The sequence below is a fragment of the Phyllobates terribilis genome, unplaced genomic scaffold (assembly GCF_046119375.1).
Source record: "Phyllobates terribilis strain yellow unplaced genomic scaffold, ASM4611937v1 Scaffold_1__5_contigs__length_1240528914, whole genome shotgun sequence".
Classification (NCBI taxonomy): domain Eukaryota; kingdom Metazoa; phylum Chordata; class Amphibia; order Anura; family Dendrobatidae; genus Phyllobates; species Phyllobates terribilis.
In genome coordinates, this window is record NW_027362761.1 from 490,249,115 (window position 1) to 490,269,829 (window position 20,715).

Genomic DNA, 20,715 nt, shown 5'->3' on the forward strand with positions numbered 1-20,715 from the left:
AGGGGCCCACTGAGACTCTTTCGCCCAGGGCCCACAAAAACCTGGAGCCGTCCCTAGATAAGAGCATAGCAAGGTACGTGACCCCGGTATCTCCACCTTCCAGGGTAATCCAGGGGACAGGGATAGACTAGGGCACCCTCTAGTTCGAGGGATTGGGTAAGTGCTCACAGTCCCTAGTCACTATGTAACAGTTCCTCATCAAATTGCCTGCAAGACTTTTCCTGAGAATCCCCCATCTGTGTCCCAACACGTTCGATTATCCCCTACATTTGGAACTTTCAAGTGGAACTTTAAAACCCATCTCTCCAGAGCAGCTTACAGCCTGCAGTGACCCCGCTGCTACCTCACCACTACAAAAGCTGCCGCCTCAACAACACCAGAGCTGTTGAGACCCCGAAACTTACGATTTCCTTCCCCATTATCCTGTAGAATGTAAGCCCGTAAGGGCAGGGTCCTCTCCACTCTGTACCTGTGTGTCATTATTAGTTTTTTCATTGTAATTTCTCTTTGTGTACTGTATGTAACCCCTTCTTCATGTACAGCTCCATAGAATCAATGGTGCTCTAAAAATAAATAATAATAACCTGCAGATATGGGGTTAATCTGCAGGTTAACAGAGTTCTGATGCTGAGCGGCTGCCGCACTGAAAGACCCACTGCCAGAAGGAAATTGACTTTATTTTTCCCTACAGCCTCAGGATTTCAGTCATAGCGGCGCAGCTTCAGTCACCACTCAGTACATAAAGAGCGGTGGCTGTAACCACGCCCTGGCACTGACTAACAGTCGGCTTTACTGTGCATCAGTGCTGAGCTGGCTGTCAGTCAGTGCCAGGGAGGAGGAGGGTAATTTCAGCTGCCACTCACTATGTACTGTGTGGTGACTAGAGCTGCACCGGCCTTGACTCCAAGACTGAAAGGTGGAGGCTGCTGGGAGGAATAAAAGTTCACTTATTTATTCCGGCAGTCGAGTTTTCAGTATGGTGACCGCACGGCGTCAGAACACTATTAACCTGCAGATTAACTTCATATCTGAAGGTCCATAGCGTTTTTTCACATGACAGGTTCCCTGTAACGGCTTACGGCATTAAAATGTTTGCTTACAGTGAAATTATAAATAATTGATTGTAAGGCTGGGTATGCCATGGACAAATATTTTTACTGCAGAGAAAAATACTGTCAAAATCATTCATTATTCAGTATGCCTAAAAGAATACACTAAAATGTCCTCAAATTTTTGGTCTTATGCCCTATTTTTAAAATAACACTGACTCTCACCCTACACTAACAGCTCGGCGGTACATTGATTTGGTTGTGGAACCACATTTTCTCCATATTGTTCCTGACATAATTACAGCTACCTTTTCCACATTCTGCACTAATTTCAGACACCATTGGTAAGACTTCATCATGGTCACTCATAAAAAACTATGGGACTGGCTGTTAAAACCACATGTCGTAAAAAATCTAAACTCAAATCTCTACAAATTACATTGAAGGTATGAAATATATTTGGAAACTAACCTTCTTGCACACATTAGGTTGGCTACGATTACGTTTTCTCTTCCTCCCAAGGTTTACTACAAGAAAAAGAGTGTTTCAAGTGCTGTTCTCTCTGAATGTGCATTTATTTTCTATACTTCATTCATGTGAGCTTTACTGTTATGTCCAGTAACGGTATTTACCCGCAGACAAAGAGATTTTTAATCTTGCCATAAAATCTTTCTTGTATTCTTCATTGAATGACACAGGAACCAAAGGTGTTGACTGCTACTGTACGGTGCCCCAGCGAGGTAGTCGTGGGCGAACTGCAGCCCCTGCTCGCTCTGGCACCCTACAGACAATTTGTATCCTCCCTCTGATGTGTGGCTGTGTATGTGGTGTTCTCCACTTACTTCAAACCATCCGATCGCGGCTGTCTCCAGGCATTTCTTTTCTGGGACCAGGGCAGCAATAAGTTCAGAGGACACGAGGTTCTTAACCATAACTTGGACTTTACTTGGGGAAGAGGAATATGTACAATATTTACAGGCAGATATAATGGATAAGGCCCGACAGGTTATTATCTCCCTCACAGGCGCTGGCAACATCTTCAGCCCTGGTTCCCTCTTTAAGTGAAGCATCTCTGTGACTCTAATCTCTAGCCCAAGAGACTCTTCTGTAATACCAACAGTGTTCCGGATCCAATATCTCCCCCACGTCTTAGCCTGGAGTCCTATTTATCTTCCTCAGCTTGCCTCTCAGGGAAGTATCAGTCCATCGCCACTGTTCTCGTGGCGTCATCGGGGGGTTGCGGGTAGTCCACTTCAGACTACCGAGCTCGGCGTAACGCTTTGCCGAGGGGGCGTTTAAGGCCTCTACAGCCAACTGCCAGAAATTTTCCCGTGTGGCCTTCCTTCTAGGAGGCCTCGCCCCCGCAACAGATTCTTCAGGCATAGGGGCCCCTCTGCTGCCCCAGAAGTGGTCGTTAGCGGCTCCGCAAACGGTTCCAGCCACCGGGGTATGGGCCGCTCACCTTCATCAGACGATGCTGTGGCAGCTGCTTCGGCCCCACCGGGATGTCCTTCGCCCTCCGCCGAGGAGGAAGCATCTTCCGGCATCCAGCTCCAACTCAACACACGCAATTCATGGATGAGCAGACCCATCTCCGGGTCAGGCCTAGTGGACCACTGTACGGGCACTGGGTACAAAGCCAAAGACTCACGGGCAGCGTCCGCGGGTGAGTGACTTCCGATTGCGACCCCTGGGGTAATCAGCTTTAGGATTTCCTCCTCACCGCTCATTCCGGACAGGTCATCCGATCCTCCGGCTGCCATCTTCTTAGAGCGTCCACTGCAGCACCTCCTTCCTCTCGTGCACTGGACAGAAAATGGCGCTGGTCGCTTACCAGTGACACGCGTCCTGCACGTCCAACTCCTCCTCTTTCTGGGCCAGCCTTCTGATGCGACCGCCGCGTCACTCGTCACTCTCGGCAGCTCCGCCTTCAGCCGCGCCCCTTCTCTGTGCGTGCTGATACTCACTGGGCCGGACTTTGCTTTACGCCACGCCCTCTTCCTCACTGGACGTCCCATCCTGGGACGCATCTTCACTGCTGGGCCCATACTTCTTTGGGCCAGAACTCGTAGGGGCTGGACATCTTTTCGCGCTCTCCTGCGCCGTCCACTCCCATGATAGGCGGTTCTTCTCCTAGACTTTACCGCCACTGTCACCATCTTGGAATCCATGCTTCGGGCCGCCATCTTGGGCCGCATACCTTCCAACACTTTCTCTTCAGTGTTCTGCGTCGGCTCTTCCCCGTTTTCTTCATGTGAGGAGCTCGCATCCTGCCGACTACGCCAAATGTAAGGTGCCCCAGCGAGGTAGTCGTGGGCGAGCTGTAGCCCCTGCTCGCTCTGGCACCCTACAGACAATTCGTGTTCTCCCTCTGATGTGTGGCTGTGTATGTGGTGTTCTCCACTTACTTCAAACCATCCGATAGCGGCTGTCTCCAGGCATTTCTCTTCTGGGACCAGGGCAGCAATAAATTCAGAGGACACGAGGTTCTTAACCATAACTTGGACTTTACTTGGGGAAGAGGAATATGTACAATATTTACAGGCAGATATAATGGATAAGGCCCGACAGGTTATTATCTCCCTCACAGGCGCTGGCAACATCTTCAGCCCTGGTTCCCTCTTTAAGTGAAGCATCTCTGTGACTCTAATCGCTAGCCCAAGAGACTCTTCTGTAATACAAACAGTGTTCCGGATCCAATATCTCCCCCACGTCTTAGCCTGGAGTCCTATTTATCTTCCTCTGCTTCCTGCAGACTAGAAGTGCCCAGGGTCCTCAATACCTCTGTTGAGTTTCTCCGGCCGGCTAACAGGACTCTTGAGTAGGGAGACTTTTACACTGGCGATATCACTGTCTGAGGGTATGGAGCTCCCGTCTACCCCAGCAGCCACCATATAGTCAGGCTGCCCGTACAGTTCACTGTCCTATCTCTTACTATATCATCACTTCCTGCTTCTGGAAACTAAGCAGAGATTTTCCTAATGTGCCCACCCTCTGTGGACTGTCATCATACAGCATTAACCCCATCACTGTCTGTAACACTGCTAGCAGACTCAACCTTACATCTGCACCCAGGACAGTGGCATCTTGTGGCTGATTACAGGTACTGCAGCCCACAAGGCATTATGCCAGAACCAAGCTCTATAACACTCAAGGCTTGGTCAGGGCACTAAGTTCCCCCTCTTCTCTACTGACTGGACCACTGATGCTAACCTCTTAGCTTGGCCTACCAACAGTTCTGAGAGGTTTAACTACGGGAACACTCCCTTTAACTACTTCAGTGCCAAAAGGAAGGCTACGTCCTTCCACACTATTACACTACCACCAGGAGGCTGACACTAAGGTCACGGCTCCACTATGAGTAATTGGTCAGTATTCGATCAGTTTTTTTTTTTCAGGAGTGGGAGCCAAAACCAGCTGAGGAACAATCAGAGAACAGGTAAAATAGAAACAAGTGCACCAATTCTGCATTTATCACCCACTCCTGGTTTTGGCTCTCACTCCTAAGAAAAAATACTGACCGAATACTGACCAAATACTGATAGAGGGGCCATGTCCTAAGAATTACAAAAGTCAGTTCGTACACTGCAGGCTATACCTAACTAAACCAGGTAGCGAGAAAGTACTATGAAAAACATACAACAACAAATAGCAAAACTAAGGAAGTAGTAATAGGCCACAATGGAAACCATGAACATCCTGTCAGGGTCATAAGTGTGAGAAAAGTGTCCCCATAGGAAAACTACGAGAAAGAGATTTTACGGTTGCTCCATTGGGGGAAAAGGGAATCACAGGACGTTCTAACTCATTCCTCTTGGGTGGGTAATAACATGTAAATAGCAGAAAAGAAAAAAGAGGCCATGAGATAACAGGATGAACCATAGCTGTCTGTAGAGCCTACCTGATAAGGCTGGCATCTACAAAAAAACTAACACCCTGTAAAGGCCATAAGAATGTGTAGATGGAGCAACAAGCAATGGACTGAGAACGTCCAGCTGTGATGTTGGTATCCCCTGGGACTGGATGAAGGGGTGTTAATGGAATGAAGTCTAACCTATGAATTAAGTGGAAAAAGATGAGACCAACACGAGAAAAAGGAAGGCACCAGACGCAAAACTCCTTTACCTAGAGAATGGCAGAGCAGCAGGAAACAGCCTCCAGTTAAGAGGACCCTCTGATGAACAGGATGATGAAGGGGAAGGCTACATCTCCAGCTCTCAATAGAGAAGCCTCTACAACATCAATCACCAAGATAAACTCCCAAGACGCATAGGGTGGAGGTAAGCAAAGGACCTTTGAAGGAAGGACTTGCCATGAGAATTAGAAGCCAGAGACCTCTGAAATAGAAAAGAGAAGATAGAGCCTTGACTCTAAAAATGGGTAGCGAACCAAATCTTATTTCAGGCTCTGTTTGTAAATTAGTTTCAGATTTGTGACAAATCTGTAACTAAATCTGCAGTGGAAATTTTTCGCAATGTGAGAAAATGTTCCTCCACGCTTCGTACATTACTTCATCGGGAGTTCGGAGGGTTTTAGAAAAACGGCATAATAACCATGACGTAAAAACCCACCGACGTAAATAGGTGGAAGAAGGTATCCTTGAAAGAGAATATCTGGATGCTATGGGGGGCAAATGCAATGAGTAATGAGAGTCTTGAACCCAAACTGTAGAACTGCGATTCGTCCTGGATGACCGGATCAATGTCCAGGCTTCTGCAAAGTTGACATACAGTTAGGTCCATATATATTTGGAGAGAGACAACATTTTTCTAATTTTGGTTCTAGACATTACCACAATGAATTTTAAACAAAACAATTCAGATGCAGTTGAAGTTCAGACTTTCAGCTTTCATTTGAGGGTATCCATATTAAAATTGGATGAAGGGTTTAGAAGTTTCAGCTCCGTAACATGTGCCACCCTGTTTTTAAAGGGACCAAAAGTAATTGGACAGTTGACTCCAAGGCCATTTCATGGACAGGTGTGGGCAATCCCTTCGTTATGTCATTCTCAATTAAGCAGATAAAAGGCCTGGAGTTGATTTGAGGTGTGGTGCTTGCATTTGGAAGGTTTTGCTGTGAAGTAAACATGCGGTCAAAGGAGCTCTCCATGCAGGTGAAACAAGCCATCCTTGAGCTGCAAAAACAGAAAAAACCCATCCGAGAAACTGCTACAATATTAGGAGTGGCAAAATCTACAGTTTGGTACATCCTGAGAAAGAAAGAAAGCACTGGTGAACTCATGAATGCAAAAAGACCTGAGCGCCCATGGAAGACAACAGTGGTGGATGATCGCAGAATCATCTCCATGGTGAAGAGAAACCCCTTCACAACAGCCAACCAAGTGAACAACACTCTCCAGGAGGTAGGCATATCAATATGCAAATCTACCATAAAGAGAAGACTGCAGTAAATACAGAGGGTTCACTGCACGGTGCAAGCCACTCATAAGCATCAAGAGTAAAAAGGCTAGACTGGACTTTGCTAAAAAAACATCTAAAAAAGCCAGCACAGTTCTGGAAGAACATTCTTTGGACAGATGAAACCAAGATCAACCTCTACCAGAATGATGGAAAGAGAAAAGTATGGCGAAGGCGTGGAACAGCTCATGATCCAAAGCATACCACATCATCTGTAAAACACGGCAGAGGCAGTGTGATGGCTTGGGCATGCATGGCTGCCAGTGGCACTGGGTCACTAGTGTTTATTGATGATGTGACACAGGACAGAAGCAGACGAATGAATTCTGATGTATTCACAGCCATACTGTGTGCTCAGATCCAGCCAAATGCAGCCAAACTGATTGGTCGTCGTTTCATACTACAGATGGACAATGACCCAAAACATAAAGCCAAAGCAACCCAGGAGTTTATTAAAGAAAAGAAGTGGAATATTCTTGAATGGCCAAGTCAGTCACCTGATCTCAACCCAATTGAGCATGCATTTCACTTGTTAAAGACTAAACTTCAGACAGAAAGGCCCACAAACAAACAGCATCTGTAAACCACCGCAGTGAAGGCCTGGCAGAGCATCAAAAAGGAGGAAACACAGCGTCTGGTGATGTCCATGAGTTCAAGACTTCAGGCAGTCATTGCCAACAAAGGGTTTTCAACCAAGTACTAGAAATGAACATTTTATTTACAATTATTTAATCTGTCCAATTACTTTTGGTCCCTTTAAAAACAGGTTGGCACATGTTAAGGAGCTGAAACTTCTAAACCCTTCATCCAATTTTAATGTGGATACCCTAAAATGAAAGCTGAAAGTCTGAACTTCAACTGCATCTGAATTGTTTTGTTTAACCACTTCGCACCAGAGCCTGTTTTCGCCTTCGTGACCGGGCCAATTTTTTCAATTCTGACCACTGTCACTTTATGAAGTAATTACTCTGGAACGCTTCAACGTATTCCCCTGATTCTGAGACTGTTTTTTCATGACATATTGTACTTCATGATAGTGGTAAAATTTCTTCGATACAACTTGCGTTTCTTTGTGAAAAAATCAGAAATTTGGCGAAAATTTTGAAAATTTTGCAATTTTCAAACTTAGAATTTTCATGCCCTTAAATCAGAGAGATATGTCACACAAAATAGTTAATAAATAACATTTCCCACATGTCTACTTTACATCAGCACAATTTTGGAACCAACATTTTTTTTTGTTAGGGAGCTATAAGGGTTAAAAGTTGACCAGCGATTTCTCATTTTTCCAACAAAATTTACAAAAACATTTTTTAGGGACCACATCATATTTGAAGTCACTTTGAGGGGTCTTTATGACAGAAAATACCCAAAAGTGACACCATTCTAAAAACTGCACCCAAGAACTTTATTAACCCTTCAGGTGCTTCACAGGAATTTTTGTAATGTGGAAGAAAAAAATTAACATTTAACTTTTTTCACAAAAATGTTACTTTAGATCCAATTTTTTTTATTTTCACAGGGGTAACAGGAAAAAATGGACCCCAAATTATTTTGTGCAATTTCTCTTGAGCGTGCTGATACCCCATATGTGAGGGAAAACCACTGTTTGGGCGCACTGCAGGGTTTGAAAGGGAAAGAGTGCCATTTGAATGTAAAATTTGTTTGAATAATTAGCGGACGCCATGTTGCATTTGGGGAGCCCCTGATGTGCCTAAACAGTGGAAACCCCCCACAAGTGACACCATTTTGTAAACTAGACCCCTTAGGGAACTTATTTAGATGTGTGGTGAGCACCTTGCACCCCCAGCTGCTTCACAGAAGTTTATAATATTGAGTCGTAAAAATAAAATTTTCACATTTTTCCCACAAAAAATGTTTTTCATTCCCTAATTTTGTATTATCATAAGGGTAACAGGATAAATTGCACCATGAAATTTGTTGTGCAATTTCTCCTGAGTACGCCGATACCCCATATGTGGGGGAAAACCACTGCTTTGGTGTACGGCAGGGTTCGGAAGAGAAAGGAGCGCTATGTTGGCTGGGATAGGTGGCAGACACAATGTCACATTTGAAGAGTCGCTGACATGCCGAAACAGCAGAAACCCCCACAAGTGACCCCATTTTGTAAACTACACCTCTCAAAGAATTCATCTAGGGAAGTAGTGAGTATTTTTTAATTTTTTAATTTATACCATTGGGCAGTGAAAAAAGCATAATTATATTTTTACCACAAAAAAATGTTTTACCCTCAGATTTTACATTTTCACACAGGGCAATGGGTAAAAATGGTGCCGAAATGTGTCACACAATTTCTTCTAAAAGTGGCAATACACCATATGTGGCTGTATCGTACCGCTCAGCCATACGGCGAGATCTGGGGGGGACGGAGCGCTATTTGACAATTGGAGAACAAATTATTGTAGAATAGGCATTTGGATTTGGGAGCACAAAATTTTCTGAATTTCTTTTGGGGGGCAAGGGCCATTTATTTTTTCCAGAGCCTTTCTGCTACCAGTAACTTGGAAGTCCCTTATATTTTTAACAGATGACGGACCTGAGTGGGGACTAGCTTTTTTTGAGGACTGAGTTGAAGCTTTTATTGGGAACATTTTACGTAACATTTATCCGGCGCTCTAGGCTGAGCATTTACATCGGGGTTTCCATCTAAATTTCCAAGTGATGTAATTCAGATAAAACCCCTGCGGGATCCATTCACTGTAATGAGGCAGCAGAGTTACTCTGGACTCCGTCTGGCCTCTGTTTAGCGGTTTCCTTTTTTTCAGAAGTGCACAAAACTGTGGCCAACCGCACTTTTATGCACGCCTAAAACAAATGACACCGTGGGATCCCAGGCTAGACGGCGTCCACAGTGGCCTATATCTGCCTCATTACAGGGAATCTTCCGTCATGGGTTCCGGCTGAATCACGTATTTCAGAGATTTACACGGAAACTCTGGTGTAAGCGCTCAGCGCAGACCGCAGGATAAATGTGGGCAGAGCCTTACTGCGATCTTTGGGAGACATAATAAACAAATCAGTAGCAGGTGAAGAATTGGTTTTATTTTTTACGCCGTTCCTAGTGTGATATAACTGATTAGATTACTTTATTCTTCGGGTCGGTGCGATTACAGAGATACCAGATTTATATCAGGTTTTTATGACTGACAGCTGTCACACACTAAAAGACGCTTTTTTTGCGAAATCTAGTTTTTGCATCACCATATTTTGAGAGTTATAATTTTTCCATATTTCGGCCGACAGAGTCATGTGACGGCTTGTTTTTTGCGGGACGAGTTGACATTTTTATTGGTACCATTTTTGTGTATGTGACATTTTTTGATCGCTTTCTATTCCGTTTTTTGGGAGGTAAAATTAACAAAAAACAACAATTCAGGAATTGTTTTTTGAGGTTTTTTTTTATGCCGTTCTGCGTGTGGTAAAAGTGATCAGGCAGCGTTATTCTTCGGGTCAGTACGTTTACTGCGATACTACGCTTACTGTATTTTTTTTAATGTTTTGGCGCTTTTACACAATAAAACAATTTTATAGAAAAAAATATTTTTTTTGCATTGCTTTATTCTGAGCGCTATAACTTTTTTATTTTTCGGCTGATGGAGCAGTATGGCGGCTTTTTTTTTGCGGAACAAGATGACGTTTTCAGCGGTACCATTTTTATTTCTATTTTGCTTTTTGATCGCATTTTTTTCCACTTTTTGTTTGGCGATATGATGAAAAAGCATATTTTTTTGCTCCGTTTTTTATTTATTTTTATTACGGTGTGCATAGAAGGAGTTAATTAGTGTGACAGTTTTATAGCTCGGGTTGCTTCGGACGCGGCGATACCAAATATGTGTACTTTTTTTGGTTTTGTAAAAATATACGGATTTATTGGTTTAATATTTTATTTATTTATTTTTATTTATTTTGTAATTTTTTTTTAACAGTTTAAAAACATTTTTTTTTTACTTTTTTTTACATTTTTACTTAGTCCCTGTATGGGACATTAATTTTTATTTTTCTGATCACTGATTTCATGTAATGTAATAGACATGTATTACATTACATGAGATCTTCGCTGACTGTTTCACAGTCAGAGTCTCCTGCCAGGCTTCAGCTGCAGGCTGAGCCAGGCAGGACACCATATATGGCAGATCTGGAGGCGATCATATGTCCTCCAGCTGCCATAGCAACCCCAGGTCCTGGAAGGTATCGGGGGTCGTCGGAGAGGTAAGTAAGACGACCCCCTCTCCTCTGTCTATCTTCTATATGCCGCGATCACTATAGATCGCGGCATATAGAACATAGCAAAGGGTTAACATCACTGGGACCTGATCCAATCAGGTCACGATGATATCCCCTGTCAGAGCTAACGCTCTGCACCGGAATCGTAGCGCTTGCAGGACCCTGGGGGTCCGGAGCGCTGCGAGACCACCCACCGTTTTTTAACGTCGGCGCTGCACAGAGCCCAGCAAGCGCCAACGTTTATCTACAGTGGGCGGTCGGGAACCAGTTAAAATTCATTGTGGTAATGCCTAGAACCAAAATTAGAAAAATGTTGTCTCTGTCCAAATATATATGGACCTAACTGTATAACATCTGGGAGTGGATCACAGGATGAAGGTACCACTTTCCCATGCAAAGTCATTTTCTACTGATATAGTCAGGGATCGAATTGTCTATTCCTGGAATGTTAACTAAGGAAAAAAATACGGGAGGTTAACTGCCCAGTGGAGGATGTGGGAGACTTCTACCATAGATGGTTAGTTACAAATTCCACCCTGAGTATGCCACCACCTCAGCGATGCTTGATTGGAACAAAATGGATTGCCCACATTCCACCCAATGGCCAGTTGGCTCTGAGATCAAATGATTGCTTAGTAAGAAAGCTTCTATTGACTACAATAGTCTGTTACTGTATGTTGGGGAGACTCACCCAAAAAAACAAAAAACTGGACTAGGAAGAAATCCAGGAGAAAGGAATGACTTTTGACTGGTCAGAGTACAGCCTGGTTGCCTGTTCTATATGCCACACTGAGGGGTCCCAGTTTTTTGGACTGACTCATCTTAGGAAGTTGTCAATGTATCGTCCAGTTCATTTGTGTCCAACGCAATGCTGATAGGTTTCTGCTAGATGGTCTGACTCACAATGGGAAGTGGATAGATTATAGTCTGGATTGCTTGTGTGATACTTCTTACTTAGAGGTCTGTTTGTTGGTCTGACGAACTCACGAGAAGTCAGAGTAGCATCTGGTTCACTTGTACTACATGGCATACTGTGATGCTAGCTTGTCTGACTTACTGTGGGTCTATTCAACTTTAACGATAAGCGAATATTTTGCTAGATGGTCTGACTCCTTTGGAAAGTGGCAGAGTACTGTTTGGCTTGCTTGCGCAATATTCAACTTTAACGATAAGCGAATATTTTGCTTGCTGATCTGACTCCTCTAAAGTGGTCAGAGTACAATCTAAATCCCTTGCGTGATGCGCGATTCTGAGAGTTCTCTCTTTCATGATCTGATTCACTGTGGGAAGTGGTCAGAGTACCGCCTGGTCCACTTGTGCAAAATGTCATACTGAGAGATCTATGCTTGTTGGTCTAACACCTTGGTTAACTCAGCCACTGACTGAGGAGGACCCCAGGAAAGAATGCGGCAATGGCAGTGGGTGAGTGCAAACAGTAAAGGTCCCAATAGGGTAGTGTGATGGAAATTTGTAACATAGTTTTTAAGGTTGAAGGAAGACTAAGTCCATCTAGTTCAACCCATAGCCTAACATGTTGATCCAGAGGAAGGCAAAAAAAACCTCATGGGGCAAACAATAGGCTCCACATTGGGGAAAAAAATTCCTTCCTGACTCCATACGACAATCAGACTAGTTCCCTGGATCAACGCCCTATCAAGGAATCTAGTATATATAACCTGTAATATTATAATTTTCAAGAAAGGCATCCAGGCCCTTCTTAAATTTTAGTAGTGAATCACTCATTACAACATCATGTGGCAGTAAGTTTCATAGTCTCACTGCTCTTACAGTAAAGAATCTGCGTCTGTGATTATGATTAAACCTTCTTTCCTCCAGACATAGAAGATGCCCCCTTGTTCCCGTCTCAGGCTTCAGAGTAAAAAGATCAGTAGAAAGGTCTTTGTACTGTCCCCTCATATACTTGTACATAGTAATAAGATCACCCCTAAGCCTTCGTTTTTCCAAACTATATAACTCCAAGTGTAATAACCTGTCTTGATATTGCAGACCCTCCAGTTCTCTAATAACCTTGGTCGCTCTTCTCTGCACCCGCTCCAGTTCAGCTATGTCTTTCTTATACACCGGAGACCAGAACTGTACACAGTATTCTAAGTGTGGTCGCACTAGTGACTTGTATAGAGGTAAAATTATATTCTCCTCATGAGCATCTATGCCTCTTTTAATGCATCCCATTATTCTATTTGCCTTTGCAGCAGCTGCCTGACACTGGTCACCAAACGTGAGCTTGTCGTCCACCAATACACGGAGGTCTCAGTGACAGTTTTGCCCAGTGTTTTACAATTAAGCATAGAATTATACATTTTATTTCCTCTGCCCAAGTGCATTACCTTACATTTATCCCCATTAAAGCTCATTTGCCATTTATCAGCCCAAGCTTCTAGTTTACATAGATCCTCCTGTAATATAAAATTATCCTCCTCTGTATTGATTACCCTGCAGAGTTTAGTGTCATCTGCAAATATTGAAATACTACTCTGTATGCCCCCTACAAGGTCATTAATAAATATGTTAAAAAGTGGGCCCAATACTGACTCTGTGGTACCCCACTGTTAACTGTGACCCAGTCTGAGTGTGTTCCATTAATAATCACCCTTTGTTTCCAATCACTGAGCCAGTCCTTAACCAAATTACATATATTTTCCCCTATCCCCATTGTTCTCATTTTATGTATCAACCTTTTGTGTGGAACCGTATCAAAAGCTTCCTAAAAGTCCATATGCACAACATCCACTGCTTTTCCTTGGTCCAGTCCAGAACTTACCTCTTCATAAAAGCTGATCAGATTAGTTTGACAGGAACGGTCCCTCATAAACCCATGTTGATATTGGGTCATGAGGTTATTCTTCTTCAGATACTCTAGTATAGCATCTCTTAGGAAACCCTCTAGGATTTTACCCACAGTAGAGGTTAAGCTTACTGGCCTATAATTTCCAAGTTCAGTTTTTGTCCCCTTTTTGAATATTGGCACCACATTTGCTATACGCCAGTCCTGCGGTACAAACCCTGTTATTATGGAATCTTTAAAGATTAAAAATAATGGTCTATCTATGACGTTACTTAATTCCTGCAGTACTCGCGGGTGTATACCATCCGGGCCCAGGGATTTGGCAACTTTAGTGATTTTTAGATGCCGCTGTACTTCCTGCTGGGTTAAGCAAGTGACATTTAATGGAGAATTTTTGTTATCACTGATCATATTTTCTGTGATGCGATTTTCTTGTGTAAATACTGTTGAAGAAAAATCATTTAGCATATTGACTTTTTCTTCATTCACCATTTCACCCAGACTATTTTTAAGGGGGCCAACACTATTATTTTTTAGCTTCTTACTATTTATGTAGTTAAAGAATATTTTGGGATTATATTTACTTTCTCTGTCTCAATCTTTGCTGCCTTGATTTGTTTTTTACAGAATTTAATTTTCTGTATTTATTTAATGCCTCATCACTACCTACTTGCTTTAGTTCTCTAAATGCTTTCTTTTTGTCATTTACTGCGCCCCTTACAGCTCTATTTAGCCATAGTGGTTTCCTCCTATTTCTAGTCTGTTTATTCCCATAGGGTATATATTGTGCATAGATCCTATTCAGGATGCTAATAAATGTCTCCCATTTGCTTTGTGTAGTTTTATGTCTCAGGATATCGTCACAGTTTATTGCACTAAGATCATCTCTCAACCGTTGGGAATTTGCCTTCCTGAAGTTTAGTGTCGTAGTAACCCCCCTCTACTACACATCTTATTAAATGATACATGAAATCTTATTATTTTGTGATCACTATTACCCAAGTGACCCCCAACTCGCATATTTGATATGCGGTCTGGCCTGTTGGTTAATATTAGGTCTAGCAGTGCCTCCCTTTTTGTTGGGTCCTGAACCAGTTGTGAAAGGTAATTGTCTCTCATAGTTGTCAAAAACCTACTACCTTTGCTGGAACTACAGGTTTCTGTTCTCCAATGTATTTCAGGGTAGCTAAAGTACCCCATAATAATGTCTTCTCCTTGAGTTGCTGCTTCATCTATTTGCTTTACAAGGATATTCTCCGCTGCTTCCATTATTTTTGGAGACTTATAACAAACCCCTATCAGTAATTTATCATTTTTTTTCCCCTCCCCTTATCTACACCCACAGGGACTCTACATTTTCATTAGATTCACATATATTCTCACGCAAAATGGGTTTTAAGGATGATTTTACATATAAACACACACACACACACACACACACACACACACACACACACACACACACACCCTCGCTTGTTTGTATGGTCATTTCTGAACAGACTATAGCCCAGTAAATTAACTGCCCTGTCATGACTCTCGTCCAGCCAGGTCTCAGATATCCCCACCATGTTAAAATTATTTTCCAACAAAATTAATTCTAATCATTTTGTTGGTTAGGCTTCTGGCATTAGTGTACATGCATTTTATGTATCTCTCTGTACCTCTATTCCTTCTTACTATATTGACTGTTCTAACCCCACTCCCAATTTCTTTATTTGTGCCCAGGTCACTATCTGCACTATCTTCCCCACCTATAAAATGAATACCCTCCCCCCAATCCCTAGTTTAAACACTCCTACAACCTTCTAACCATTTTCTCCCCCAGCACAGCTACACCCTCCCCATTGAGGTGCAGCCCGTCCCTAGCGTAGAACCTGTAGCCAGCTGAGCAGTCGGCCCAGTTGTCCAGGAGCCCAAACCCCTCCTTCCTACACCAATTCCTGAGCCACTTATTTATCTCCCTAATGTCCTGTTGTCTCTCTGGCGTGGCACGTGGTACAGGCAGTATTTCAGAGAATACCACCTTGGAGGTCCTTGCTTTAAGCTTGCAGCCTAATTCCCTGAAATCATCTTTAAGGACCTTCCACAAACCTCTAACGTAATCTGTCAACCTGATCAGCGATGTGCCGGACTTGAGTGCCAGGTAGGCAGCACACTGTTTGACGATCCCTGTCTTTGTGACAGATTGCCCTATCTGTTCCCCTAATAATTGAGTCCCCCACTACCAGCACCTGCCTGGCCTGCCCTGCTCTCCTATTTCCCCCCTTACTGCAACTGACAATCCTCCGGCTTTCAGAGGATATGCCTTGCTGCAGCAGTGCTACCCCTGTACTGACACCCCCTTCATCTGCCAACTTTGCAAACTTATTGGGGTGTGCCAGATCAGGACTAGCCTCCCTGGCACTCTTTCCTCTACCCCCCCTTCTAACTGTCACCCAGGTAGCTACCTCACTGTCCTGCAGCTCCCTACTACCACTCTCACCCACATTTACCCCAGTGAGAAGCTGCTCAGTGAGCAGCAGACTCCTTTCCATATTGTCAATGGATCTCAGTGTTGCCAGCTACTCATTTAGATCCAGTACCTGGGCTTCCAACATTCACACATCTCGCACAGCAGTATGCACCCACGACCGGCTCTTCAAGGACTGCATACATGTGGCAAGATGTACACTGGATAGCATTGTCAATAATGGAGCTCATTTCCTAATGGGGATTACACTAGACAGAAATGTTAAGTAAAAAAGAAATGTAAAGAATGAATAAAATACAGACAGCAATTCAGTCCAAATTCCTTCCTTCCAAACTCCCTGAATCCAAAGTTACTGAATCACAGGTTACATACTTACTTCCGTTTGCACTTATGCTCCGGTCACACTCGGCTCGTTCACACTCGCTAAGGAAGTAGATTTAAGAGCTTTTTTTTTTTCCCCTTTAGCAGCAATCCAACCTACAGCTCTATGCACTTCCAAAGGACTGGGTGCCCCAAACAGCTGCCCCTTATAAACCCTTAATTATGACCACTCACCCTTAATTAACCCCTTGTGAGTATAGCTACACCTCAGGATTTAAGTGCAATGTAGTTAACCCTTAAACACACAAGTAGTAAAATAAGAGACTGTAAACTGTAGAGAGAAAATAGGTTTTAAAAAGCCCAATAAAATTAAACAGGTAGAAAAGCACTCAGTAGGTCACAATTCAGCAACTCACAGCAATTCACAAAGGTATTTTCTGCAGGATTCCCAATTACCTATTCACTGAATCCCAAGTCACACACTTACTTCCGTTTGCACTTACGCTCCGGTCACACTCAGCTCGTTCACACTCGCTAAGGTAGAAGATTTAAAGAGGTATTTCTTTTTTTTATTTTCCCCTTTAGTAGCAATCCAACCTACAGCTCAATGCACTTCCAAAAAAAAGGGAAGTGGTCAGAGTACCGCCTTTTCCACTTGTACAAAATGTCATACTGAGAGATCTATGCTTGCTGGGCTATCACCTTGGTTAACTCAGCCACTGACTGAGGAGGGCCCCTGGAAAGCATGCGGCAATGGCAGTGGGTGAGTGCAAACCGCAAAGGTCCCAACAGGGTAGTGTGATGGAAATTTGTGCTGACATGAGGTGCAAGAAAAAATTGTGATAAGGGGCACTGGGCAGGCTTTGAGTGTATAGTCCTCTATAAGGGTCAGACATGGCAGAGAGACAGAAGGAAACAGATAGATGGCACAGGAGTATTAGAGTGCTACGGGTGACACTTCTGGTATCGCTCCTTGGGCAGACAGACCTACCCAGTCCTGTAGGGCTGGGAATGGCTGAGGGTCGGTAGAAGTGGAGTAATGGCGGTGTCTGCTGGAGTAAGGAGCATTAAGAGTTAAAGGTGGGGACAGAACTGAAAGCGCAAAAAAAGTCTGCACAATCCTGACTGACTGAAGGGGACGAGTTCATGGTCAATTGGTAGCTTAATAGGCCGCAGCGGAAGCTGGGTAATAAATATATTTTAGTCCAACACTTGATGGAGAATCGGGATTGCAATAGACTGATGGGAAGGGAGCATCTGCGGGCAACAAAGGACGCAACCAAGGAACACCACTGAAACAAGGAGCCAGCAGAATGCAGGAACTGCTACGACTCCGGCGCGCATAGGAAATATTTAACTGTACTAAAGAGGCAAGTTATCTGGTAACGCTGAATCCCTTTTCACTCTATGCAATGAGTCACGCTGTGGGGGAGTCAAAAGGCAAGGACGATATACCAGGACATCTGGTATGTCAGGTAATATGGTCCTAACATCCAGAACATCCAGAGCAGACAAGATACAGTCTGACCATTTGAGCGCTGTCATTTAAGTCTATAGCGTGGTGACAGAGTGGCCATTCAGCTCTGCTTCCCAACCTAAATGGAAAAGAGAAAAAAGTTAGAATAAGAAAAAACAAAAGGAGAAACAGGTCTGGAAACTTGACCTCTGTCTATCTCAAACATGACACTTAGCTAAACTGGTTTAGTCCAGTGTTTTTAGCTGAGTGTAGCCTGCAGGGGAGGAGCTGACTTTTATTTTTCTTAGGCCCCACTATCAGTATTCGGTCAGTATTTTTTCTCAGGAGTGGGAGCCAAAACCAGGAGTGGGTGATAAATGCAGAATTGGTGCACTTGTTTCAATTATACCTTTACTCTGATTGTTCCTCACCTGGTTTTGGCTCCCACTCCTGAGAAAAAATACTGACCAATTACTGATAGTGGGGCCATGGCCTTAGTGACAGCCTCCTGGTGGCAGAAGTCAACAGCCATGGTTCCTATTGGTTCTGTGTCCCCCAATGAAGCCACGAGAGAAATAAGGGTAATTGCAGGTAAATAACATTAAATCCTGCCTGACTGCTTTGCTGCAGTAGCTCTGAATGAACTAACCATCATGGAAATCTATATGGATTCTAACCTGAGCAATCTTTCATTCTCAACAGAGAAAAGCCACAGGCTAGCTTCAAGATACCCAAATATATAAACTGTCCTGCTTCCAGCTAGACTACAATAAGCAAATTAACTCCTCCAGCACTGGAGAATTTATCCCCTTTTATTACCAAATCTATTTTTGTTGATTTTTTCGTTTTTGTGTCACTGCCTTCAGAGATCCTCAAGTTTATTATTTTTTGCTGGTTGAGTTGAACTTCCTAATGGCACCATTGTAGGTACCACATATAGCTAATTTTAATGCTATCACCTGTTGAGTTCTTGCTTCTGCTACTCATTAATTCAGTAGAAGATTTGGTACTTTGGAACAATTCTTCACTGTCAGAGACTTTGCACGTTCTGCAAGAAAACACCAAATGGAAATATATAATATACATACAGCCAAGATTTTTTAATAGCGGATATAAGAAAATATCTAATTAAACACAACTTTTGGGTCTTCAAAAGGGTTGTTTAACCCATTCCCACTGCAGCCAATTTTTATTTTTGCCCTTTCATTTTCTTCTCTCCTTCTAAGAGCCACAACTTTTTTATTTTCCCATCGCCATAGCAGTATGAAGCCATTTTTATTGTGAGATGAGTTCTGGGCCCAGAGATGATTTTTTTGTGATTATGAGTTTTAGGTCTCTTTCAGACATCTGTGATTTTTCTCACACGTAAAAAACACATACAAATGAATGTCCATCAGTGTTTTAGAGCCAGTTTCACCAGTGTTTGGGCTGTGTGACAGTTTTTACCATTAGTATTTCATCAGTGACTTGTTACTTGTACCTTTCAAATAAACCTCTCTTTATCTCTTCCTCTTCCCTTCTAGTATTTTCATTCAAGTGAGTATCTTGTGCTCCTTTTCTTGTTGGAGATTTGCTTAGATCCTTGTGTTGTTGGTCCATCTCAAAATCAGTATTATTTTGGCTCATTAGCAGCACACAATCTTTAATAACTGATTCTAGAACCTGGGAAATGAAATACAAAGTTATTATTTTTCTACCGTATTTGAAACATTCCGCATTTTTACATAATAAGAGTGCAAGCCTACGACTACAGAGGCATGCAAAATCTAAACTTTGGATGTGTGAAGGAGTCCATGTGTCATTGTTTCAACCCATTATATACCAAACTATCTTCCTCTAGAAGTAATACTTTTTTTGGACAAAAGGTTTGTACATATGGCATGCAATGTAACATGGTATCATTTTTCTCTGACAGATTTGTGCAGAGAAACCTTTATATACCTCATGCAGCACTGCAGCTACCAAAAGGCATGTTTTTATTTAAAAAAAATTATAAACGTATGCATTTTGGTGCAGACAGTTTTTTCTAGCCTATTAAAACCTAGAAAAGGGCCAGATTGCTGGAGTGGGAAGAGAAAATTCCCCTCTATACTTTAGGACAGTCCAGAGTTTGGCCAGTGCTATATGGCTAGCTGCTGATTTGCTAATACAGGATTCCCGGGCCGTGGAAGAGGCAGTAATGTCGGCCTGTGGAAGTCATGATTACAAGAATGGACACGTGCGTTATTTTGTGGTGCTAGAAAGCAAATTTTCAACCTGTTAGCTAGAGGCGTTATGATATATATAGTTGGTGACCACAAGGCCTAAGATTTCTTTTCTGTGCTGATGTGTCATTTTTTTTGCATGAGAATCGGAGAAATCTGGATTTAAACAACAATGCTCTGCTTTGGATTGAAGTTTTTATGTGCCTGCTTCCATGGACCCATCTAAGGCTCATTTCACATTACTGTTTGGGATCAATTGGTAACAAATCCAGTTGAAATAAAACAAAAAGAGCAGATGCCAACCGGATACCATACTGAAACCAAACACTTGGGTATCCCTTTTGTATTAGCTTTCATCCATTTTTTTCCCATTTTGAACAGATCCATTTTTAATAGAGGTGTCTTTGAACGCCTCTAGTGTTCTAGGCATACACAGTGTTAAAAATCGATCCATTAAACATGACATAATGATCCATTTGCTATAGATTTGAATGCTAAAAATCAGATCCATTGGACAGACAAAGAAAACGGTCATGGATTACATTTTTTTTTAGTCTGAACAAAAACAGACGAAACAGATGCAGACTAATGCCTTTTTAGGAAATATAAAAACTCATTCAAATGAACGGGTCCTGTAATTGAGCGATTTATTTCTGCTGTTATGCTCCCCAAATGGATCCTAAAAATGGAAGTAAATACAAACATGTGAGCAGAGCCTGAGGAGACAGCAGTGCCGGGAGATAAACC

The 20,715-nt window shown here is 42.8% G+C and overlaps 1 protein-coding gene across 1 annotated transcript in view; it reads right to left on the bottom strand.

Moving 5' to 3' along the window:
- Positions 1 to 17,859: 17,859 nt before the first annotated feature.
- The window catches only part of LOC141268954 (uncharacterized), a 39,958-nt gene continuing 37,102 nt past the window's right edge, over positions 17,860 to 20,715 (bottom strand). The window contains exons 6-8 of the mRNA XM_073680368.1: positions 19,245 to 19,426; positions 18,724 to 18,812; positions 17,860 to 17,903 (exon numbers count right to left, since the gene is read on the bottom strand). Coding sequence (XP_073536469.1) covers positions 17,860 to 17,903; positions 18,724 to 18,812; positions 19,245 to 19,426 — 315 coding nt within the window. The remainder of the gene's footprint in view (positions 17,904 to 18,723; positions 18,813 to 19,244; positions 19,427 to 20,715) is intronic.